At 37.2% G+C, this 26,436-nt stretch overlaps 1 protein-coding gene across 37 annotated transcripts in view; it reads right to left on the bottom strand.

The window, feature by feature from the left end:
* RBFOX1 (RNA binding fox-1 homolog 1) overlaps window positions 1-26,436 on the bottom strand; it is a 1,166,109-nt gene that overhangs the window by 503,292 nt on the left and 636,381 nt on the right. For 5 of the 37 annotated variants that reach the window (XM_075435948.1, XM_075435941.1, XM_075435939.1 and 2 more), the window contains exons 4-5: window positions 19,661-19,710; window positions 18,959-19,169 (exon numbers count right to left, since the gene is read on the bottom strand). The exons of 29 other annotated variants lie outside the window; for them this stretch is intronic. In XM_075435948.1, coding sequence (XP_075292063.1) covers window positions 18,959-18,980 — 22 coding nt within the window. In that variant the 5' untranslated portion in view covers window positions 18,981-19,169; window positions 19,661-19,710. The remainder of the gene's footprint in view (window positions 1-18,958; window positions 19,170-19,660; window positions 19,711-26,436) is intronic. 3 more of the 37 variants (XM_075435974.1, XM_075435967.1, XM_075435973.1) reach the window with 2 other exon arrangements.

The raw sequence follows: 26,436 nt of genomic DNA on the forward strand, positions 1-26,436 counted from the left end.
AACAGTTCAATAATCGCTATTGCTTGCCCTGACCTTATCTGTGGGCTGAAGGCTATAACCTATAGTCCTTATGGCATGGAAACTGTTACAATTCCTGTCTTACAAGATATTCTAAAATAATGTCATTCCTTCTATATCAGTTTAGGTAGAGGCTGAGAAGGTTCATTTATAGTTTACACATTCCATTCTAAGTAAACATCCCCTAAAACAAGATTATTTCTGAAACTGACCTCTCGCTACATCTCCTCATTCACTGTTACCTCAAATTCGTTATATTCCTCTCTTGCTCTCACATCAGACTATCGTTTTTCCCCTTCCTTCAAATCACCTGTTTTTGACATAATCTTTTGTGAACAAGAGCATATTTTTCTCTTGCCTGAGAAGCAGTCTTATTTTCATTTCACCTTACCTAAAGACATGAAACTAAGTCTGTGCACTGAAGAAAACAGCATCCCTTGGATGTTCAGTAGCAAAGCATGCACATTCTCCTCTTCTACCTCTACTGCCATACATAATCCTTTTCCAACTGATAACTCTACACAATATAAAATGAAGCTTTAATTAAGATTGAAAAGGCTAGATTTTGCCAACTAAAGCCTCCAATCTGTTACAGGCAGATGAATCTTGAGGATTTTTTGAACATCTTAATTTTAGCATCAGGGGTCCAGTTTCAAAGAAACTGCCCAGCTCAAACTGGGTTTCAAAGGGGAAAAAAAATCTTAATTAAATACACAAAAAAATAAAGTATTTCATTCTGAAAAAGGTTATTTTTTCATAATTTTTTATTTGCTAGCAATACACAAAGTTAAGACCCATTTATCACACATCCTAAATATCTACTGAGTATCAGCAAATTCCTGCCTTTTTATCAGTCACATTATGATCAGTTTGTCCTCTGTACTTCTCCAGAATATATGAACCCATAACAAGACCATTATTTTGGCATCATTTGATGAAAAAATTTACTAATACTCAGTTATTTCCTCAGTTACCAAAACAAAAGGAATCATTAACAATAAGGAGGATAAATATATTTTTTAATTGGGTGTTTATTTTGTCAACTAAAATGAAACGAGAAAACCTCCAACCCCCCCACCCCCACCAAAAATACAAGAAGCTTTTGTGAGAAATTGATCCATCTTCCACTATAAATTCTCATTGCAAAAATGTAGTCATGGAGTCATAAACGGTAGCAACCATTTTGATTCCAGCATTAGGAATATATGTCAAATGGAATCCATTCAACCCTGCTTCAGAAAGACGCATATTGCTCTGCTGCTTTTAAGAAGAGCATGCAATGAGTAGAATGATGCTGTCTGTGACCAGGGGCACAGGCGTGCTGAATAACCTCCCTGTGATTTGTTTTTATTGTATGATCTATCTGCATTTGTCTTTTGCAAACATTTGTATCACAAATATTACAGTATTTTCCTACACAAACATCAGGCAGTTTAAGCTAGCACCAAGTAAGATGAGGAAAAAAGGAAGGAAAACCCCACACAGACCTTGTAATAAAGTCTGCAATCTAGAATCCACTTTCTTAAAATCAGATTACTTAAATAATTGACTTGGTACAAAAGGTACCTGTCTCTAAATCCATACCTATTATCTAGGGCTTTCAGGTTGTTTCAAGGTAATTGAGCAATTGTCCCAAAGACAGCAGAGAACCAGCAATCAGGTGGATTCCTACATCTCACTCAGCTGGCAGCACCAAAATACACACAGAAAATTGTCAGTTTAGGTATGTATGAGCATAACACTAACGCCGAGCTCTTCGAAGCTTAGAAGTAATACATATGCAAGATCCTTATTAAGGGCTTCTAAATAAGAAAAGCACATGGTGTTTTATATCTAAATGCTGTATTTAAAGAGAAAACAAACACCACAACAATAAAACAAAGGGAGTAAAAATACAGCAACATTCATATACTACACTAAATTAGTGTTGTGTCTAAAGACCAAGCATAGATTATGTCTTTGATAGTTGGAGAGATTATTCATGTGGATTTAAAAGACAAATAAGTGCGCAATATATAGCAAACTAAGCTGAATTTAAACAAGACAAAAAACTGCAGTAAAAACATAGAGAAAAGCTAATTAAAATCATCACAGGGACGCAGAGAAGACAGAGCCAATATTGTCAAAATACCACAAGACCTGGTGTTTCAGTATTCTCAGACAGCTGTTCCTGTTTGATTAAAATTTCCATCAGCCTTTCTGTCCATATTAGCAGGAAGCTACTCGTGCCCAGAGCTGTTGGGTAGGCAGGAGCAGCCCGTTACGCATCAGCTTGCTCACCGAGTCTGTCGCTGCTGCTGGGCTGGAGTGTTTCAGGAGTGCTGTTTCAGCCATTGTGCAGCCACTGAGTCAATGGGGTTAATGGTGGCAACGACTATGATCACTTTGTGGCAGCTAAGCATGCATTTAAAACACTTGAGTTAGTCTCCCACCTGCACTCCTTTCTTTTAAAAGATGATACCTCTGACAGTCTCAAAAGAGATGCAAACAAATTAACGTGCATGAAGACCAAGCTCTGCCTCTCCCACCACCCGCACTCTCCCTTTTCCAAGGCAGACCAGTGAGGAAACTCTGCCCATCCTGGGGATAACAAAGGCTTCAGCCTCAGACAGTTTTCATCTTTCACCTTTAAACTAATTTCACCTAAACCACTATTTTCTCTCAGGCCTCTTGAGTACCCAAAATTCAAAATAGAGCCAGTGACACTTCCGGGACTTAGGGAAAGCAGGTCATTATTGCTACTGTTCAGAAGTGGACTTTGGGAGCACAGCGTTAGATGTCCAGATAAGAAAGCTGTAATTTTTTATCTACAACATAACGCCCAGATCATCTTCATGAGAGTTAGGCTGCCATTTCTAAAACCTAGGATTCAGTCATCAAAAAGAAGGAATGCTGTAGAAACACACCCCTAATCTTCAGCTGATACACTGAATACCTGTGACTACAGACACAAAATTCATAGTTCTATCATTTCTATGCCGCACCTTTATCTGCATTTAAAAAAAAATAAACAAATCATTCTACAGCTGCTGACTGAACCATATGAACACTGCCCCGCTCCAAGTCACCAAGTATTTACCTGGATATTCCTTCAATCACAGGTGTAAACACATCTCATGGCACTGGTATAAAGCACTCCACAAGAAGGGATGAATTGTACAAGCTAGTATACGAATTTTAAAAGCTGGGAAACACTCATCCAGAGACAGACGATACTAATAATTTGAATCTTAGCAATCACATCAGCGAAACATTCAGACTCTGCCACCATCTGACCTTGGGGTCTCTGCTTTACTGTAACAATTCTGAATTTCCACCATAAACTAATTCCTGATATTTCATTGTATCCCATCCCAAATGCCTGGACTCATACTCTTCAATTTGTTTTCCAGTAAGTTGCACAGCACAAAAAAAAAAAAGAAAATATATGCAGTCAACTGTTTCCTACATCAGTGTTTGTGGAATACCAAGTTGAGGGCTGCAAACCTTTTCTCCCAGGTAAAAACCATCCTTGTCTTCAGACAGCAAGAGAGATTTGAAGCTCCAGAATTCAAGCAGAGGTTAACCATGCCTGTCATCCAAAGCATGAAGGCAAATCATATCTGTTCAGAGACTAGGAGACAATTAGAGGTGGGGGAATAAACCACTACAAATTAAATCATAGCTTCCTTCAATAGCTAAATTAATTAGTTTAGTTGCCTGCTCCAATAAAAGCAAACAATGCTTGAAATACAGTCCTCTGACACTTCCCCCCCACCTCCCTAAAGGCAAAACCTATTAACTGCAATACAATATTACATCGCCGACACAACCTTCTACTTGGGAAGAGTATGTGTGAAATGTCTTGCCATGGCTACAAGTTACTTAAATATTAGATTAAAATAAATCATAAGGATAAAAACTTCAGAAAGTTTGAGGGATAAAGATTCAGATAGTTTCAGGGGCATCTTAGCATATTAATTTCTGGGGAAGGATGAGCTAAACGAAAGAAAATATCATTCATTGTTAATAACTGCAATCTTGGGAGAAGAATTGAGCTAAGCTTCCTAAGCAGAATCCATTTTAAGCAAGCAGGGAACGTCACCTCTTGTGCCCCAGAAGGAACCAGCACCACAATACCCGTCGGATGCAGGAGAGGGAGGGAGGAAGGAGGAAGCAAAACACATTTCTAAGTTTTGAGCAGTGAATGTGCACTAGACTAGACCATACCAGAACTACAAAAAACAAGCCTGATACAAAACCAGATTAAGGAACCAGACACTGTAAAGTTCTGCTTCCCATAATGACCACAGATTTTGCTCTCAGATGAACAACTGCGACCTGTGTAGGAACGAAGAGCAGAGAAATGCACCTATTCATCGTGCCTCCGGCAGCACAGCCAGGACAGCAGCTCGGAAGGAAGGCAGCAGAGACAGAACCATCTGCTTTCTTTCATACTCCTTGACTATAATGGGATTACTGAGCACAAAAGACAGCAGGTATAATTTATAACTCATCATACGATCTGTGACAAATACACCATCCCTCTTAGACCTACTGAACTATTCGGTTTGCCTCCTTACACTATTACATGATCCGTCACTAGTCCCATTAAAATGAATAGGAAACAGTTTGTCAGTTACGATACTGCAAATGGGAGTGAGCATTTTCAAACTTAGTCCCATGTTATGCCCTATTTTTAGGCCACTCTGTGCCTATGGGTTATACACAGTAGCCTTACGTAAACTGCTTGGCAAGTAAACCAGGCCATTTAATAGTTATGTTGTGGATAAGAATAACATTAAAAATAAATTTTAGAAGTTTGCTTGGCCTTAAACAAAGATTTATGCAAATATTAAATGTTGGGAAATTATGACTTGATGCAAACCTCAACAGTCATTTTCTAAATTTTATTACTGTCATACAGTTTTGCTTAGTGATCAGAGAAAATACACAATAATGTTTTCATAAATCATAAATGTTTCATTTTTGAATAGTTTCTCAGAAATCAAAGTGTGGACAAAAGATAGGTCTATTAGGCCACAACTTCAGTACTGGTAATTTAAGTAAGGGATGTTGAATGAACAACATCAAACAGAATTTGAATATCAAATTAGCGAATTACAAAATGAGGCTCAATAGATTTGTACAAAGTATTTCAGAGCTGTAATCATTGCAGTTCTTGTTCTGTTTGCTACTTTATTGCCACATGCCCAATTCTCACTAGATCCAGATATTTAAATGTATTTTACCCAGTTTTATTAACAGTTGAAAAGAACGATATTGTTCCCTCTGAAAAGCCTGAAAATAAGTTGATCAAATTAATACTATTCAATGCTGTACAGGTTTGTGAACACCACATTGATAATGTCGCTCTAAATGGCATCTGCTGTTCCATCCTGAATGAGAAAAGAAAGAGGAAGCAAAGCAATACATTTTCTATGTAACCTATGTGCTTGCCAAAACAGCTCTTAATAAAAACTTTAAAGGCTAAGACAGACTATTTACGACATTCTAATGCAACCTCTGTATGCCACAGACCACGGAATTCCTCTAGTAATTCAAGCACTGAAAAGAGTACTCCTTTCCTACTAAATAAGTGAACATTGTCAACCCCAATAAAGTGTACCTGAAACTAAAGCATCTTTTTGCTTCATTTACTTTTTCATTTCATGTACAGGCTCTGCTGATGGTCTCAGCACAGCCTGTGAAGCAGGTCTAATTAAAATCCTTTTAGTCTTATAGTGAACTGAGTAGAAAATGAAATAAAATAATTGCAGGGTTTTAAGGTTTTGATGCTGGAGAAGCAGTTAGGCAAAAGTAGAGTCAGAAACATAGGCACTATGGGCTTCTCCCTTTCATGTTAAAAATTATAAAACAGTATCTGGCTTTTAAAGTTTCCATGTTTTTTCATCAGAATTTCTCACTGCATCTTACAGGATGTCTTACCAACTCCTGGTACAACAGAGGAGGAAATGGTGGAAGTCACACTGATATCCAACAGCAAAAGCTGGAAACTGAAAATGTTACAAGCCAGGGCTCAATCCACACCTGCCTCATCTGGAACACCTCTCACATTTCTTCTCTTGAATATTTCTGCTGTATAGGATATATCCTGTAAGTAAACCTATATATTGCATTGATTGTTATGACTGAATTAAATATAAGCTTAATAACCACAGTGATTTTGCCACAGATTTGGGGTCAAAGCCATTTCAGTGTTAATTGTAAATACGATTTTGATACCTTCATAGTTACGTTCTCACTGAAATGTTTGGTAATCCTTAATGAATTTTCTCTCTCCATTTCTCCATTGTAATTACTCTTTGTAATTGTTTCATTTGCACAGAAGAAATTCTATTTTTATATCTGTCATTTCAAAATGTAGTAAGAGTCCTAGAGAACTGCACCTAAGTCAAATGGATAGTAAGAAGATCAAAACAGAAAGATCTAACTCTTGACTGTTTTGATCGGTTCATATAAGCACCATGTTCTCACCAGCCTTCTGCTTCAGATCAAAACCACCTTTTTGGAGTTCAAAGTCAATTTATATTAAAATCCCAATAAATGAAAAGTAAAGGAAACTTCCAAAGACCTGTTTATCTGAACGGATGTTTGACAACGCTGGGATTTAACAGCTACCCAGAGTCCTCCTGGCTGTTCTTCCAGTATCACCTACAATACATTTCTGCAAGGGTATCGTGAGGGAGAGTTTCACTCTATATTTTTTTCCACAGGGAAGGACCTTTTTTACCATCACCTTTCAAAAATTATTCCTCACGTTTTACACAAGTGAACTCATACATAAACCATACTTGATTTGAAAATATTGGTACCCTCACATGTAACCCTGCTGTTATTTATTATTTATGAAAAAAAAAAAAGCATTATGAGCTTGACAGCTGAACACATCTACTTTGTGCTCAGCATAACTGAGATGGATTTCAAAACTGAATCCTGCTCCATACACCTTTTTGAAAGGTTACTGACATTTCATTTTACTATTGCTGGCTCTGATTCTGCAGGTGTTCATGTAGCTTTAAAACAGTACAGAAACATTAAATGGAACACTAGACAAACTCACTTCAGCAGAATTTCTTGAATGAAAAAAACTGTTTTCTCCCGAAAGTTGTACAGAGTTGCTTTGGAGAACTGTAATCTCAAAAAAGGTCTTTGTAATTATGCTTGAATATTTCTCTGTATTTACACAATCTTTTAACAGCCTCTTAAATGAAACAATAAAGAGAAGCTATAATTAAAAGTAACATTTTCTTAGACAATATCAAGTCAGTTTTGTGTTGATTATAGCCTTTCTGCTAATCTTTCAAAATTTAAAAATATTTATCCTGGTACAATTATGACATTTTAAAAGTCCATAAAGGATTATGTGTCCAATCATCTATTGTGGATGAAAAATAGAAAAGTCTGTTGCTTTTAATAACTTTGGTCATTTAGAGTGGCAGCAACTTTAGTCCTAGAAAGAAACGTGTCGGTAGTATCTCACCTGTCACCTCAGCCTGGGCAATACCGAGGCTTTTAAGCCAGGGTGCTTAACATGAGTAGGCAGTTTGCTGAAGGGGGAAAGATACCATGTCAGGGCTTCAGCTGTGTGGAATATTTAAAATGATTATTTAAAATACTTCCATTTGGTGAGTTTCACATTCTCTTTCAAGTGAACAAAATTATTTTCTTAAAGAATGGTGAAGCACATGGGATTGTCATTTTTCTAGACAAAGCCTCATTCAAAAAATATCCAATAGATTTCTAAAATAAAACCCACATATTTTATGTGTAACTGCATTTAAACATGTAAATAGATAGTACATATTTCTAAAATACATTCTCAAAACTTTTGGCAAACATTTTGCTACCACCAGCAGGCGTAGCTCTGCACCAAAAACACACAGACATGCAAAACCCCACTACTTCAGACGGTATCTTTGATTCTGTAATATCACATAAATTTCAACTAAGAATTACATATTTTATAAATAGAAAACACTCAAACCAATACAGTGGCCACAACAGATCACATCAAGGTCATTATCAGAGTTTAACTAAACATCATTAGGACACGATTTCATTCTTCAGTCTAAAATCTATGTGCCTGAGCAAAACAGCAGCTTTGCTTTCGGCTGGCCCGTCTATATGCCACGGTGACAGTCTGACAGAGCAAAAGCACAGCAGTGTATGCTGTACTTCCCACGAGGAGCAAAGCTCATAAGTTTTTATTATCATAAGCGGCTGTTAATGGTGACATAATTACATGATGAAGTATTTAGCTTACAACTACACTAAATGTACAATGGTGCAGCTCTGTGAAATGAAAATAAAGCTCTTCAGAGGTGTGTCTCCTTTTATGACAAACCAAGCTCACTACTTCATTGAATGAAGTGATGTACTGATGAACGTAGACAATAATGAGAGGGATACAGTATTAGTTCGGGAAAGAATGCAAGTGTCTAGTTGTTTGGAAAGGTTTGTTTTCCAGCCAACAGAATAAACACGCATTGGGAATATTGTGCATGCAAAGGTTATGCAAAGACTAAGCAGAAACCTCCTACTGTAAACGTGAAATACAGATTAACTATATGTTTGTGGAAAACAGACACAAAATACAGATTCCTTCCAGAAACATATGCAATTGAGGTTCTGCAATTATTCTCAGAGGTGCAGGTAGCGTGCGAAGAAGCAAAGAGAGATGAACTTCACTTTGCACAGCTCCATGCACACACTGCACCGCTGGCTTGTCTATTTGATGCTGCCTAGTCACTTCTGTTTTCAAAGATTTAACCCACAGAGAAGCAGATACTTCTCCATTTGGTTTTGTATTCAACAATCACAGTGCTCTGCTTCCCGATTAACACAGAAGTGGTGAACATTTACTCCCTGAATATTATAAAATTTTATCCCTATTAATATGTGTTATCAAGCTGCCTTAGGCTTTGGCTTCACACTGTAGAACAGACATGAAAAATACTGCTCCAAGCAAAGTACTGTCTCCTATTATCATTACCACAAAGTAGATTGCTGTTATTGTGAATGTGAATTCCAAAATCTCTAGTCCTGGGACATATCATTATAGTACATTGATACTTGTCCTCAGAGAGAAATAAATACAGTAATTTCAATTAGTATTCCCTTGAATACTTTTCATTTTGGGACACGCTATTTACTAGATATGAATGTTAAGAGCATGAAGCTTACAGAAATGGGAAAGCACCACATCTTTTGGCCATGAAGTAATAGAAGAATATTACAAGGATGAGACAACCAACTGTGCAACTGTACATATTAAGGGTACCTAATCACTCAACAAAAAATATGTTACAGTTGAGTAGCAATTAATATCTGGTCTGAGTTCCAGTCTTGCTCTAATATATGGAAAATCAAGTCCAAAATGTTTTCTTGACATGAGTATTTTAGTTAAACTTTGACATTTTTTCCCAAAATACTTAATATGGATGATATCTTAGGCTGCTAAATAATATCCAAGTTTTCTACATGGGAATATTGAGGCACAAGGCACATAAGTGATTTTTGTGACAGTAAGTAATAGCATCTGATTTAGAACACTTCTACTTCAGAGCTTTCATAGGAATCAAAGACAGAAGGAACCAAATCATCCAGTCTGACATACAGTCCACAGGCCATGAAATCAGTCCCAGTATACCTCAGGGAGGGCAGGAGAAGAGGTAGATGAAAGTAAAAAGACAGAGAACAGAGAAGGGCAAATAACAAACACCATTCCCAAAATGGCAGGAGCTGATTCTATGACACGTGTCCAGCTGACACCAGGGGACAAACTATTTTCTTTGCTGCAGACAAGAACCAAAGAAAACATAAAGGTCCCAGATGATTCGAGAAAAAAATACATTCCTGTCCTGTATTTGGTCAACGGTTATTAACATTGGCATACGAACAAGACATAGCAGCTAGACACCTGAGGTACTGTCACGCTTATCTATTTCTAGCTAGGTCTATTCTTTGATGCTTCCGGGAGAATAAAAAGCAACAAGACTCCTTGTCCTTACTGAAGCAAACGCAATGGAGAAATACATTCCATCTTAAGAGAGCTGCACATACGTATTCTTTGTGTATACTTTGAAAAATGTCATCTTAATGCAGAGCTGCAAGTATTCGCAGGACATTGAGAGCAATGTAACATTCCCCAGAGCCAACGAAAGCAAGGACTGAAGGCAGGGACTTGGATCCAGAGATTTCCTGCTTCGGCAGGAGGGTTGAACTAGGTGACCCACAGAGGTCCCTTCCAACCCCTACCATTCTGTGATTCTGTGATTTCGAGGCCAGTAAAAGTCTATCACAACCAGCTAGTCTAACCTGTAAGGTCAGAATACAACAGAAGTCATCCTCTCTTGGACATGTCCTACAAGGCAGGCAAGCTTTGTCTGAAGAACAAGGTTTTCCCACTTGTTCACCTGTAAACTGTGAAACAATGAAAGTATTTTTTGATTTAGGGAAAACACAATATAACCGAAGCTTTCCTTTCTTCCCCCAAGAGGTGGAAGAACAATATTACACTACACAGGGGAAAAATATCACCTTGAAAAAAAAAATTTTTTTTTGCTGTATGGAAGTGAAAGGAATATCATCATTTTGGTGGGATTTTACGCAGAACAATGGAATATAGCTTTTATCCCCTAATAACTGACGTCAAAAATTCATGAAATATCATAATGTGATCATTCATATATGTTTGCCTTAACTATTACAAAAATAATTTCCTTCTGTTTTTCGAATATCACTTGTACTTTTCATACAAGTCTTTTCCTTCTGGAAATACTTTGTTTCCAGATTTTGAGTTCTAACCCTAGCATGAACTAGATCAATTTTACTCTTCATCTTGAATTTATCCTATATATTAAAAATAATCATATCAAATCATGCCTATAAAAGCCAAACATCTTTACTGATACTCATTCTTTGTATTAATTGCATAACACCTCAGGGATTCCCCAGTATCATGCTTCTTGTTGCACAGTTAATATTTTATTGTATTGCAGAAATATGAACAGCAAAAGTAATTTCTGAACAGTAGAAATTTGCAATTAATACAATGTAATAAATAACTTCATTTGTAGAAGCGGCTGAATTCAGGCAGCAACCTCTTTAACAAATATTACAAAAAAGACTGATCTACAAAAGTTATAGATGTTCGCTGGAAATTTTACTGAACACTACAAGACAGCTATTTAATCTTGTAAGCCAAAGGAAATAATAACAATTAAAGATCCTCACCAGCAACTTTCTCTTTGAAGAATGGAGCCACAAGATCAATGTTAAGAGATGTACTACTGAGGGGTCAGTGAAACTCAGAAGGTGTAACAATTCCATTTATTCCGAATACGCATTAAAGATCTTGTTTTTAATCAGCTACTACTTATAGATTCTACAAATTAATCCTAGTTATTTTCTAACCGAGGCAACCATGTTGACCCAAAAAGACTTAAGTGATCCCTCTGAATTGAAAGACTGTAAGCACCATTTTCAGAATTTGGGGTTTCTTTTATACCTTAGTCAAATCTGTGAGGTACTGCAGGTAAGGTCGAAATCATGACCTTTGTCAGACAGGATACAATACAGGAATCATTTCTTCCATTGCTCATCTCCCTATTTGTAATAGAACATTTAAATACTTTAGTTCCATGTCTTGCTTTTTAAAGTAGATGGACTGGATGACTTCTTGAGGTTGCTTCCCCAAGGCATGTTCTGTGTAAAAGTTAGTCTTTGCTATTTACACCTTACATTTTCAAAAGGCAAAAAGAAGGTACTTTTGTTTCCATTTTATGAGCAGGAAATAGAAGCACAGCGGTTAAAAGTCTTGTCTGAGTTTGGCATACCAGGAATTCAACACAGCACTGAATTAAAACTCCTTCTTCTGCACTTCAGTCCAACACCTTCACAGAACAAAACAATTTTCTTTCACAGTAATGCAGTATTTTTGCTTCATCTCATGGGATGTGGCAGAGACAAATTCTAAATATAATAAAAGAAATACAACATGATTTATTGTCAAATTTGTGTATATTTCAGCTTGTTTCTAGTTTAGTTGTTCTACAAGAATGCTCTACGCATAACCCGACAACCAATATAGCAAAAAATTATCCAAATAGAGCCAACATATGTCCCTAAAAGTACAAGAAATTTCAGAGTATTAGGAAGAATTTAAAGTACTATAATAAATCCGCTCGAAAATATTAAATGCTTTTGTTTAAAAGTAATTCACAACACTTATATTTCCTTTACAAGAGCAACCAACATGTCAGTTGTATTACAGCAGAAGTACACTAGTCCCAGTTGGGTCATTCTTACATATTCTTTTTTCTAGAAGTGCAAAAAAAAGATTCCCTTCATGACAATTCAGACCCTAACTCTCTTCCAACCATGTCATTACAGAAAATTAAGCAAAAAAAAGGAAATAAACAAAAGCTGACAGGAAGCTGAAAGAATATAGCATTTGGTAATGATAAACAGTCAGAAACAGGGAAGCCTACTTTAGTCTGTGAAGTCATTATAATAATTTGGTTAGAAAGCAGAGAAGAAAAAAAGCAGTGAATACTTTGGAAACGGCTGGATCAATTTGCAAGTGCTGAAAGCACACCAGCCTCGGAGACTCGGGGACATTTGTATTAAGCAGGAGACACACAATTAAGCTGCATCTCAAGCTAAAACCCTGAGGGCTCCACATTTCATTCCAGTCAACTACTGCTGTTTTTTGGCACTATTTTCATTGCAAATATGAGTAATGTGGGCCCTTTAGTCACTATTAGGCAATAATCTGGGGAAATCATCCACTTCCAATAATCTTATACTCCAATTTAGGGCATACTGAAACCACATAATGAATAATACTGTCACCAGTTCTCGCCTATAATGACACATGACATATGCCTGCTATTGCTCTTTTCAAATCAAATCCAACTGTGTTGATTTTTTTTCAGAAAATCCTGTTTACTGTATTCATTTGAGTTTCTTCACTCACTAGATGAAGAAATAAATTTCTGCTTCAGAAGCAAGATACTCATTGTTAACTTGGCATTCAGAAAGCAGTAGATTCCTTTGTAATCAAAACAAAATTCTTTTTTGAAGTGAGTAACACTATGCTGGGTTACAAGTTACTCATGACTAATAAACAACGTATTTTCACTGTAAGTTAGAAGCTAATAAAGAGAGCTTCCACTGTTCTTGCCCCTCCTGGATGGATTTTACCTGTTACTTTAGGTCTGCCGCTGCAGAATTCACAAGAATGATTTCCCCGTTGACAAATGCAGAAAAGCTTTTACAGCTAAGTGCCAGAACAAAATCAAGCCATCTATTCATTTTTATGCCTTATGACCCTTTGTTTTTCATAACACTGGAAAATGTTGGTCAATAATATACACTGGAGCAACATTCTAAGGAATATAGTAAATTTAAATCTATGCTATCTATAGAAGAAAAAACAAAACAATAAACCGCACCAAATAAAAAAAAATCTTTTATAGATGCGCAAAGATTTCAAGAATAAAATACTCTCAGAGATGAAGGTAGAAAGTTTTTGATACTTCTGCTATTAATACATTGAAAATTCAACCTTTACCTTACCTATAAAAGATGGCTTAAAGATATACTTTACCAAAACATTGCTTTTCTGTTTCTCAAGTAATCTAACGCAACGTGAACTACGCTACACTTCATCAGAAATATTCCTAAATTATTCATTGACTTGCTCAGAAGCAGCATATCTAAGTTTTAGATAACAGTGTGGATAATTCCTTATTCATCTCAGGGAAACACAATCAATTGTATTCTAGAAATTCAATTTAAAAGTAATTTATCATACACAAATATTCCAAATTCACCAAGATTTCACATAAAGCTATTCCTGTAGCATAGTACATTTCAAACAGACATTGTTATTAAAATAGAAATGATCCTGAGCAAAATAACTTGCAAGCTGTGTGGTACAGTCTCTGTCTTTGCAGCATTTACTCTGTGTGTGTGGTAACAGGGAAATCTATGTGACATCTGGTGGAAGTATACATAACAGCTGAAATTTAAATAATCTATTACACAAAATCTACATAAAAAGACAACTTTGCAGGTGTCTTTTTCAAGAGGCTTTCATTGCCTTATAGGCATGCTAACTTCTTAGTCAACTCAAAGCTCTTCACAGTAATAAGTGGTGATTTCCCTGTGGCAGTCAGATGATACTTTGCAAAGAGCGATTGCATGGTGCTTGTATTTTGTGGCGCATGGTGCTCATATATTGTGATGCTTATTTATTTCTTCTTTCTCATACTTTATGACTATTCAAGAGGTAGGTTTATTTACTGTGATGAAGAAAAATGCATTAGAGATATCTGGAACTAACAGTAATGAAACAAACAAAAAAAAAGGATTGATTCATTAGTGATCCCACATTTCTTGACATCATAATCAAGCTGCTATATTTATCCAAGGAGGTGGCAATGGAATTAAAGATCTTAGTTTCATTTCTGTAGGCAAGCTTTATCACACTGAAAGAAAACCACACTGGAATGAAATTGTTAATATATCTACTATAACGACTGATTGGATTAGCACAAAAAACGGTTATCCAAATATTGTCTACAGAGCACCTAACTAGTGGTAAACTAAATTAACATTGATTTCTGCATTAAAAAAAAGGGAAAACTGAAAACGATCATACCTAAGTAACACCCATAACACCAGGCTGAAATATGCCTACGTTAATATTTTGGTTTCATCAAGATTAATATCATTCATAAAGACATGAAGGTATAGGCAGTTACCATACCTTACAGTTTTGAATATTTTTGGGAGGTTTGTTCTCATTCAAAAATAAAAAGTGTTGAATATTTTCAGTATTTGAAAACGTAATGTTCACTATATTTGTTTCCCCTTGCTTACCATCTTTGGCTTAGTCTGATGCTCTTTGTGAGAGACCTCAAACAATCATACCAGAAACCAACTCAAACCTTGTCACAACTGTTGACAGTTCAGGCTAGCTTTTCTGCACGTGACAGCGCACACTATTTCCAGTGCAAACTAGTTTCTATGTCCAGAAAAGGGGGGGGTCTTCTCCCATCAGGAGACTGCAGACTATGGATTAGAAGATGTGCACAAACCCATGGCAGAGCAAGAACAGCGGAAACTTGAGATCCATGTGCACCGCTGTTCCAATACAATACAATATTCAGAGTTAAAACACTCATGTAGGAGCCAAAGTTTCAAGGACTACTCTAAACAGAGGTATGAATTCATCAGAGAGTATTGAAAATCGGATCTTAAAAAGCTGGCTTTTACAATACAAAAGCCTATGTTCTAGTATTCCATCATATTTTCAGAAAAAAAGTACATTGATTGCAAAACATTCATATAATGGTGTTACAGTTTGCTGTTGTCCATCAAAGCTACATGAGCAAAACAGAATCAGAAAGAAAACCTCAGAAGTAGAAAAGTACATACAGTAATGATAAACACAGCATATACAGTGTAGAATAAAACCCACAACATCAAGTTGAAGTGCTTCTATATGACCAGAGCATATATTTCTCATCTCTCAGGTTGAAAACAGAGTTTAAACATCAAATCCCCAAGCTGCAGCATGTTTTTCAGTTCATGCAAAACCAATAAAACTTCTTTAATTTCCATATCAGCTTCTATTATATCATTTCAGAACTAGGGCTTTCTCAATTATATCTCTGCCATCTTCCTTTGTTTTTTTTTTCTCCCCATCTGCTGCCTAAATTTATACTAGTAGTAACTCCACTATAACCAGTAGACATGTAGTGGTGAATTGAGTAGAACATACATACGAAAAATATCATTTCATGCAAACAGATGACCTTTAATTTTAAAAGAAATAAAGTTATATAGTTATTTTACTCCTATTGCTACATGCCTAGCAGAAATTAATTTCCAAAGTTGCTGAACAGCCATGACAACTTGCGTAAAACCTCATCACTAAATTCCCATATATATTTTACTGGGTATTCCCTTAAGGGCCAGATTAAGGTATGGTCACACTGCACTCAGAAATCGCAGGATAGGTTCATAAACTGTTAAAACTGGGAACATAAGAAGCATGCTTCTGTTTTTCTGAATGCCTGACGCACTTTCACAACCGGGGTATTGTTCAGCTAATTAGAAAGGTATCAGATAAAGACTTGCAGGTTAGAGGACCACTATTTTTTGACCCCTGGTTGTCAAGTGAGGAGGGAATAGGACATAACTTTTACCACATTTAAAATAATTAGTCTCATGCAAATGAAGGGAAGACAGACAAGATGCTTTTTCTTTGTTACATTTACTTGTGAAGCCCTGACTGACCACAAGACCCTGAAGAAATGAATCATACACTGACTGGATCACTAATTTTTAAGGTCCAGAGTATGTCACAGACTACGCTGTAGCAAACTACATTTATACCTACAGACATCATGCCTTTTAAGGGGAATTTCGGGCAGCGCAGAAACATGGCCGTGTAAAATCTTTTACACTCATTCATGGGGAAGCTGAGGGTTAGAGCATTTTTTTTAATGTTGCAATACTTTAGCAACTTAGAAATACGGCCAAAATAAGAACTAGTTAAAAGATTATACAACTCTCGTACAGCTCAGAGCAGCAGCTACCTGTTGGTTATCATGAAGGGAAACATCTCAATTTAATGATCACTGCATCAGAGGTTCAGACGAGTTTGAATCCATCATCAGATGGATGAGTCAGAATATTCAATTTGAAATACCTTGAGCCAAATGAGAAAGATTTCATTACATGACCATAACAGACTTGAAAATCAAACTAATTTCCTGTCTGCGAACAAGGCACCTGAGAAATAACTGAAAACTTCTTAAACATTTCAAAGCTACAAAGTTCTTAGTGTTTGAAAGTTTTATGATCACCTCTAAAAGCGTGGGTTTGCTACCAGTAAACAGGATGAACTTCTCATCTCAAAGACACTGCAAATCATAAACTGAAGTTGGTTATGAAAACTCCATCCAATTTTTTGGTAAGCTTTTTAAAACTGAAAATATATCAGCACGTTACATGTTTCATGTTGAATAAACATAGTGCAACTTCAGAGTTAGCATGGTTGTACAGTTTTAGTGACACGTTTAGCTAAAGCAATGAACACTGGATTTTGCTTTTCACTTCCCTGTCTAATAATCAGCAACAATATAAACCATGTATATGTTTACAAAACACATCAGGACCTTACACAGATATAAATATGTATGTTAAAATCCAGGCTCAAACTTGTTATGAGCCCACACAAATGACCAGTCAACGGAATCAATGGGGTTGAATCCAGATGCAGAAATTTGTCTTCAGAACACATATTGAAGGAATGGGGCTTTGAACAACACTGAAAGCTTTTCCTCAACGTTCTCTTGAATGATAACTGAGCCCTTTTCCCTTTAAGTCCCCAGCCCTGGGATAAAGAACTGGAAGGCAAGCACTGTGCATTCTATGTCCTGCATGGACCCAAATTAGAGAAGCATATAAAACAGAAACCAGATAACAACAGGAATCCAATCTCAAACGGTTTTTGCATACTGCTCATAGTCACAGAATCACAGAATGGTTTGGGTTGGAAGGGACTTTAAAGATCACCTAGTCAATTTGTACACTTCTTTTCTGAATTAAGTATTCACAGTAGATATAGTTAACCAGCTTTGTGTACATGATGCTTAATGACTTTTACCACTATTACGTTTCACCAAAATTTTATCTTCATGCTTGTCAGCCAAATGTTGTTCTGTTATTCTGGTCTCTGACACTGTTGCTCTAATTATTTGGTAACATTTTCCAGTTCATTACAGGTAAAATTCATTACCGCATGTAGGACATAACACCTACGGACCTCTGAAGAAACTGAGTCACTTTATTGCATCACTACAGACACAGATCAAAATTCAATCTTCTGCTACACCAGGGTGAAACCTTGAGTAGAACGTTAACTGCTTAGGCGGTGAATGGTCTCTGCTCCCACACCAACACAAGCTTCACTCCAAGAGCACAGCACCTAAGTGTACAGGTAGCATTTCTTACCACATCTCTTACAGCTACAAAACATTCTGGTTTTGGTTTGTGAAGACGTGGAAACTTTTGAAATAAGTGACATCATCTCAGAAAGATCACAAATTTCCTAAGAACTTCATGCTTTTCCCAGCATCCAGTATTGGAATTAAATGCTCAGAACTTTTGACTTCCTACTACACATCTCCGGGTTTTAGCTCACAAAAATGTCTAAGACCTCTGGGAACTTGCTGCATACTTCTTCTCATATGTAATCTTGTGTGCAGATAGTTAAAAAATAAACCATTATACAACACCTATGCCAAGTTTTTGCTATGGAGATAGCTCAATCAAAACTGTACAAAATCAGACAGAAAGACTGGAAGTCAGGTTGCACCATAAACATACTGTACAATATAAGATAAATCTATAACAACATCTATTTGTACAGAATTAGCATTACTCATTAATAAAATTCACATTTAGATTTTTTGCCAAAAGATCAACCTCACTAGCTGTTTTATGGATTAACAGTAATGTAAGTATGAAAGTACACTGTAACTCTGCAGGGTCTGCTACAGCCAGATTACATAAATATTAGCTGAATTAGGGTACAAACAGCAAAAAAAAATCCCACAGCCCAGTACAGTGTAATTGTATACTTTCATTTATCCTGGTTCTGTTACGGTGCTTTCAGAATATCTGAGAAGCTTCCACAAGAGCACTGAGAAAGATGCCTAGCACGCACTTCAAATCAGTTGTGCTGCTCATATACTAATGGCCAGCTGGACAATTAACGCCTCAGAAGCAAGGGGACCAGCAGAAGTTTCTAAGGATTGTGTTGTCTTAACACACTCAGCCCATTCCCATCATGCAACAAGTGTGGCCAAGACTCCAGAGGAACTGCTGTCATCTCTCACCCAAAGTTTTCTCTCACCTCTGTGAGTTATTTGAGGCATGTCCTGTCACCCTAACGGATGACGGTTCAGTATGTAGTTAGATCAGGAAGTTCGGCAACCTCCAGGCTCAAGGATGAAGGTCTAGGTTTAGAATCGGCTCCTGCCATTCCTTCCTCCTTAGCCCCAGTGTCACACGATGAAGCAGAACGGTCCGTCCTGAGACACTGCAGGGTAAGTTAAACTTCCACTCTGGAAAACAAATACTTATAGAATCATAGACTGGCAAGGGTTGGAAGGGACCTTAAAGATCATCTGGTTCCAAACCCCCTGCCATGAGCAGGGACATCTTCCACCAGCCCAGAGTGCTCAGAGCCCCATCCAACCTGGCCTTGGACACTGCCAGGGAGGGGGCAGCCACAGCTTCTCTGGGCAACCTGTGCCAGTGTTTCACCACCCTCATGGTGAAGAATTTCTTCCTAATATCTAATCTCAATCTGCCCTCTTTTAGTTTAGAGCCGTTCCCCCTTGTCCTATCAATAGTCCTTGCTAATACAAAGTTATCATCCAGAGCCTCTATTTTGGGAAACTGCTAGGACACAAAATAATTCTGCAATCATTCTGTTTTCCCTTTTACAGACTTTTATAAAGGAACTGAATCTACCAGGATCTATCCAGAAGGACTATGACCTTGCCTCGAGACTTCAAAGCGGGATTTTATCTCATTTGCTACTAATTTCTACCTTACTTGATAGCTGCATTATCCATGTTTCCTGAGTGCTACATTTTCATCCTGTAGGGAAAAAAAAACAAAACACTTCTGTAGAGATCTGAGCTAGCGTCTCTGAAGCACAGCATTTAACGTAACCATGTTTAACTAAATGCATTTTTCCTTTATTTTCTTCTCCTACTTCCACATTAGTTCAAAAATTGTGACGATCCTTTTAAATAATGCTCTTCACTAAGTTATGTCCAAACACCATGTAAGCACGTGGCTAAATAAGCAAAATGTGCTCTGCTCATATTAAGAGACACATTATTTATATTTAACACAAAAAAAATTCAAGCAATTGCCTGCAAATACAGGCATATTACATCAATAAACATGAATATCACGCCCACAACTATTCAGCAGCAACATTAATAGAGCAGAAGTCTGTCTAGAAAGTGGAAATAGATGACATACAAAAGGTTTCACACAGGCATACATTCCAGATTAAAATTTCAGCACGTGAACACATCGGACAACCAGCGGGTCAGGGCTATGCAATATCATGAGCTTAGTTTCTTATGAAACCAGACTAAAACAGGAAAAAGAAATCTAAGCAGTCAATTCATGAAGATGAGCATCGGATTCTGATTATTTCTAACACTCTCTCCTACCTCTTCTTCAAATTGAAACATGAATCTCAAAGATGAAAATGTATTCTGACTCTACAAGCTTTTTCTAGTTCCAAATTTAAGTATATAAATATGTAAGTATGACACAAGATATTCCAGGGTAGATAATGACATCTGTAGACAGCTCTGACATAATTTTGCCTTGATCTCCCCAGGATACAGATAATCACTACAGATATGTGAAGGGAAAAAGCTCAGAAGAAACTGTAGTTCCAGAAGGAGCTTAAAAATCTGGTTTTAGTTTGTGAAGATTTAGGTGAGGATTGCCATGCTCTATCACACAGAGCCATTCTGCTATACATTGCAACTGAACGTTCGTCAAGTTTATTTTGTTAGAAAGCACTCCCTTTGCTTCTCCCAAAGTCTCAAAATCAACCATCAATTTCTAAACATTCTGCTAAATAAATTCTTTATTTTCCACAACGTCGTAATTGCCTACTTCCCCACAATTTAAGATGAAAGTTATCTGCCATCTGAAAGTACTTGGTATTCTATATTGGAACACATTTTGTAGGCCCTTTGCTATGCATCACGTCAAAGTTCATTTTTCCTGTAAAACTGAAAAAAGGTGTTAAAAAAGAAAAAGCCTCGCATGATGATCTTTCCCCTGAATTTTGATTTCCATTAAAATTACTTTTAAACATCTCTTTGGAACATTTAGGATCAAGTATGATTTGTGTTTCTTTATTTCACAGCAAAAACTTAGGAAACTATGACCTTTCTCGCTACTTCATCCCATATGTCAGAAGAGGTTTTCTGGCACGTGTTATGCTAAAAGACCAAGATCCGCTTCAATGGTGGAACTACAAGCTACCACATCAACACTGTAGTGCAATGCCTTAGAATGGTTAATCAGTCACACTGCAGAAACTTCAGGTCCCAATCTCTGTTGCTTAAATTCAGTAAGAGAATGCAACTAAGAGAAATCACTTGGATTCAGAGGCTCTTATGTTTCTACTAAATCCCACATTGGCTTTAGATGGTGTTTTACCTCCCTCACCCCAAAATTTTTGGATAAGTGATGGAAAAGAAGAGAGCTGCCCTCTGTCCTCTTACTCGTAAGGCACTGACAGGGCTACACTGTTTTCTAGTGTTTAGGATTTCACATAAAGAGGGTTGGTATCCAGGAAATACTGAATAGAATCATAGAATCATAGGTTGCAAGAGACCTCAAAGATCACGAAGTCCAACCGTCAACCCAACACCACCATGCCTGCTAAACTATGTCCCGAAGTGCCGCATCTACACGTTTTTTGAACCCCTCCAGGGACGGTGATTCTACCACTGCCCCGGGCAGCCTATTCCAATGCCTGACCACTCTTTCAGTACAGAAATTTTTCCTAACATCCAATCTAAACCTCCCCTGATGCAAGGCTGTTAAAAATTTTTCATTTATCATCTAAACATACAGTCAAATAAAATGGATGTACAATTAACAATACCAAGTAAGCACTGTGGTTGTATCTGCAAATTGATGTATTTTAGGGCTTAATTTTACATGTCATTCCTCATGCCATAGAGACCAAATTTAAAATGAGCAAAATAAGTGGGTTTCTCAAAGAGATTAAATCCACTACCTCTCTGCTGATATAAATGCCCTGCAGACTGCAGTGTAAATTAAAAATACCAATCTAACTACAAATGATTTATCTTCAAAACAAAATAGAGCTCCACCAGTACGGAGCTTAATACAGACAAATTTACCTTCTTCAAATGGAGATCAGCACCACATGCACAGTTTGCCCCCTGTTAGGATGATCATCCTACTCATCTCCTAGCTCAGCTTCTCACCACACAGAGGGTTCAGAGAAGACCAAAGAGCAAAAATACTCTTTACTAACAGACCTACAGTAAAGATGGGAAGAACGGTTCTGAAGCAAAAAAGGAAAGTTCCTTGCTTTCGTAATGTCTACAACTTTTTCTTTTTGGATATCCATTTCTATTTTTCTCCAGAACCAAAGACTGAAATTCACTGCAGATGACACATTGGCCTGGGAAACTAACAGCTGCTCTACCACTGTGAAAACACAGGAGAACATTCAGGAGTGAAACTTGAAGCTTTCTTTCTTGGATAGACATCTCTGGTCTAAGACACCTTGATAACCACAGCCACGCTCAAAGATTTTGATAAGAAAGTATTGTATCATGCTGCAGTCCAAGCCTTTCTTTTGTTAAGAAGAGCACTCAGGGAAAAACTACAATATTTTCTATCAACCTATTCACGCAGAAAAGCTTGGTACAACTTTACACTCTAATTTAATTAATCCAAGTGAATAGTACAGTGAAATAGAGTTACTTTTCCTGCCCAGCTTAAAAGCGGTCCCCACATCCAGCCACTATTTTTCATTCCAAAGAAAGTTTAAACTGAAATTACATACACCTAGGGTTTTCTTCTTGTTTTATTATGCTGTTTTCCATGATTTAATTACATTATGGCATTGAAAGTAGTTCAGTTTTACACAGGTATTACCATTTTTATTAACCAAAGTAACAATGGATATATATAATCTACAATTAGTCCCCGTAAGTGTTCAACTAAATACCTCAGAAATTTTGGAAATTAATACAACGACAAACAACTATTATTTACTGACATGTTTTAATAAGGTTAGAGCCCTCTGTTTTATCTTCTGAAATTATTTTACTCTAGCCACTGTGACTGGTCTAAAATTCTTGACAAAGACACATAGCCCTATTGTCACTCTGAGTGGTGGCTTTTCATTTTGTGATTAATGGGCAGCTCCATTCATTGGGTAACTAAAAAATGCAGAAACTTTGCAAGCAAATTAATGGTTTTCAAAAATCTCAGCAAAATTGCATGAACACCAATTTAGCAGGAGTAGTCATACTGTAAACAAAACGTCACAAAAGATAGAACAAGTTTAACAAATGTATTCACCATCTGTACAAGGAAATTAATTTATAAATATTTCAACAATGTTAGTTGTCTACAGATTGCACTTTTGAAACTTGTCTGCTAACAAACGCCTGAAATGTATTTTCTCTGCTGGTATTGAAACCACTGTTCCACCATAACTGTTTCTCAAACATTTTCTAAAATACTGGTTGCAAGCAGCTACCGTAACTACAGCCCGCAGATATCCCCTTCTCATATGGCAGACAGATTTGGATGTATAGGAGCATACAACCAGGAAACTGTAACATCAGTAACAAAAGCCAAGAAATCCCACCAGACAAATTCTCACAAGAATTAAGCACTTGACAGGAGAAGTTCCTAAATCATTTCTGTTGTCACACCACTTACGGACTGATTATTTCATGAAGCCCCAAATGACAGAACGAATACAGTCAAACTAAATCTGTGCCAGGGTCACAATCTCACTTCTATCTGCTATAATCCAGCAAAGTTTCATAATCTTCGTTGTGGAAAGAACTGATCGAGGAGAATATTTTTCAAAGTTCTAAGTTTACTTAAGCTTCTTTTACTTTTGTACATGCAGCCTCCACAACAAATCACTTCAGCAAATTTTGCGTCTATTTTCTCTTAATATCTCTATTTATGATCATAAATACTATCAGCAAAAAAGGGAATTGAAATTACATAGGAGAAAATAGTCCCTGTTCTACATCTGAAAGATTAAAATTGAACTGCAAAAAAGTGGCTTAATCTTCATAGATGTTTATGCTAATGCAACAAAAAAAAAGTTTATAAAAGCTATCCCATAAGCCATATGCAATTTGTATTGATTTTACTTTTGTAAAGTTGTTACCTTTTCATGATGATTTATAAGTATATAACTATTTTAATATATCTATCTGTAAATATCTGTCCACACTACTGGCTACAGGGAAGACGACAAAGCAGCTTTTCATGGTTTAGGGTAATAAAATACACAGAAAGTGTCACCTTTACAGTTATTCCTTAGTCACTACACCTTCAGCTATTGTCGAAGTTCAGCTAGAAAGGGCTCAGTATGCAGCTTGATATAAACACACTTTAAAATGAGCAAATAAAATAATGCAGTCCACATGCACACACTCATCTATTTATAATGTCTACTAAAAAGCTTTTGAAATGTATACAACGCAAATATTCCAACACCAACAAAGTATTTGTTACTTCCGGAGTTTTCAACATACCAACAGGCGCCATGATACGGCATGGGGGGCTGGTCATATTTTCCCTGGCCTGCTGTTCTTTTTCATCTTAGTTTACAGCTGCCGATCAAGAGCCAAACACAAGATAACTTATGCAAGGTCGCGACTAAGAATATGTTAAAAACTTGTCCTGTAAACAAAAATTACAGGCTTCTGATCACTTGCATGAGACTTATCAGTGGAAAATGGACAGCCAAGGCACAGAATCACATTTAAACGTTTACTGGATTTTTCTGCTGTTGTTTTAAAGGTCTGGTCACCAAGAGCTGGCCTGAGGTATTTGTATGTGAAACAGCAAGAAAAGTCTTCAGTGGAACTGCATATTGTTTTATCTGCCCGAGAAACTCAAGTTCTTGAGAAACACCATCCTACAGCCGTCTTTCTGAATTGACAAAGACAAGGGAAAAATCTATCCAAAGTTCCTTTTAGGATGTATTGAGTATTTTATATAGAAAATATTTCCTCAAATTCCCCAAGCTAAGCATCTCCAGGTCACAGAATCTCCTTATTACCCTTTTAAAAAATGGGTGGGATATTCCCTTTTCTCCAGTCACTGAAGACTTCGCCTGACTGGCATGACTTCTCAAATATGATGGAGAGTGGCTTACAAACTACATCTGCCAGTTCCCTCAGGACCCTGTGATGCATCTCGTCAGGTCCCATGGACTTGTGTATGTTCAGGTTCCTCAGGTGGTCTCAAACCTGAGCGTCTCCTACAATGGGAAGGACTTGGTTCACCCAGTCCCTGCCCTGAGGTTCAGGGACTTGAGAGACGTAGGAAGAGTGACTGCCAGTGAAAACAGAAGCAAAAAAAATGTTGAGCACCTCAGCCTTCTCCATGTCAGTTATCACTAGATTTCCTGTCTTATTTTTCAGGGGGTGGGAGGGTGCATGTCATTTTCTTTAACCTTCCTTTTCTGACCAACATACCTGTAGAAGCCCTTTCTTACTGTTCTTAAAATTCCTTGCCTAACTCCAAACTCCACTTGTGCCCTAGCTTTCCCGATCCCATCCCTACACATGCTGGCGACATACCTATATTCCTCCCAGGATACATGTCCCTGGTTCCACTGCCTGTGCATTTCCTTCTTATGCTTTAGTTTGACCAAGAGGTCCTTACTCAGCCGTGTTGGTCTCCTGCCTTCCCCACCTGATTTCTTACACATGGGAATCAAGAGCTCTTGTGCTGTAAGAAGAGTATCTTTCAACAGCTGCCAACTCTCTGCTGCTCCTTTATGCCTGTTGTTAGTTTCCCAGAAGGTCCCATCCTCATCTTGAGACTAAAAAAACCCAAAATAAAACAGTCTGTGCAGGCAAGAATCCAGATGCAGCCAGCCAGCACCATCTCTAAGAGTTCCGCTAAACTACAGCTAAAGTCAAAGTGCTTTGGTTCAGATGTAACAGACCATGCTGAAGTATGTAATCCATTCCATAAATCGAAGTTGATAGGTGCACATGCTCAGATCTTGTAACACTTCTGCTCACATTAAAGCACAGAAATTGTCACACTGAAGGGAAATCGTGACTGAAACCCTAATCTAAGGCTTAACCAACTCTTGCCATGCACATAAACTAGGATTTACTATGTTCCCTTTTCATTTACCCTTCATTCCACTGAATGGTCTGAATTTTCATCTTGTGTAGTATCCTTGTAGTATATCCTTCCTTCTACTCAACATATGTAGGAATACGTTAGTGAGTTATGACTGGTTCAGTCTCTATGAACTTCCAGAAAGCGCAAGAGCCTGATGATGAAGCTATTCTATTTCTACAGAGCTGCTAACTTTGAACTTTTCCAGTTTAATGCATCTAACTGGATTACTTTTATTCGTTGCCTTTAAGCAGATTGAAATTAAAAAGTTTATCAACGTATAACATACGTAAGCAAGAACAACTTCAAGTCTCTGTTTATATCTCAGAGATGAATTTTTTTTTAAATCAACACAGTCAGGGATTAATGATTTTGCAAAAATAAAGATAGCAAGAGAGCTGCAAATTT

Source organism: Opisthocomus hoazin, chromosome 15, assembly GCF_030867145.1.
Source record: "Opisthocomus hoazin isolate bOpiHoa1 chromosome 15, bOpiHoa1.hap1, whole genome shotgun sequence".
NCBI lineage: Eukaryota > Metazoa > Chordata > Aves > Opisthocomiformes > Opisthocomidae > Opisthocomus > Opisthocomus hoazin.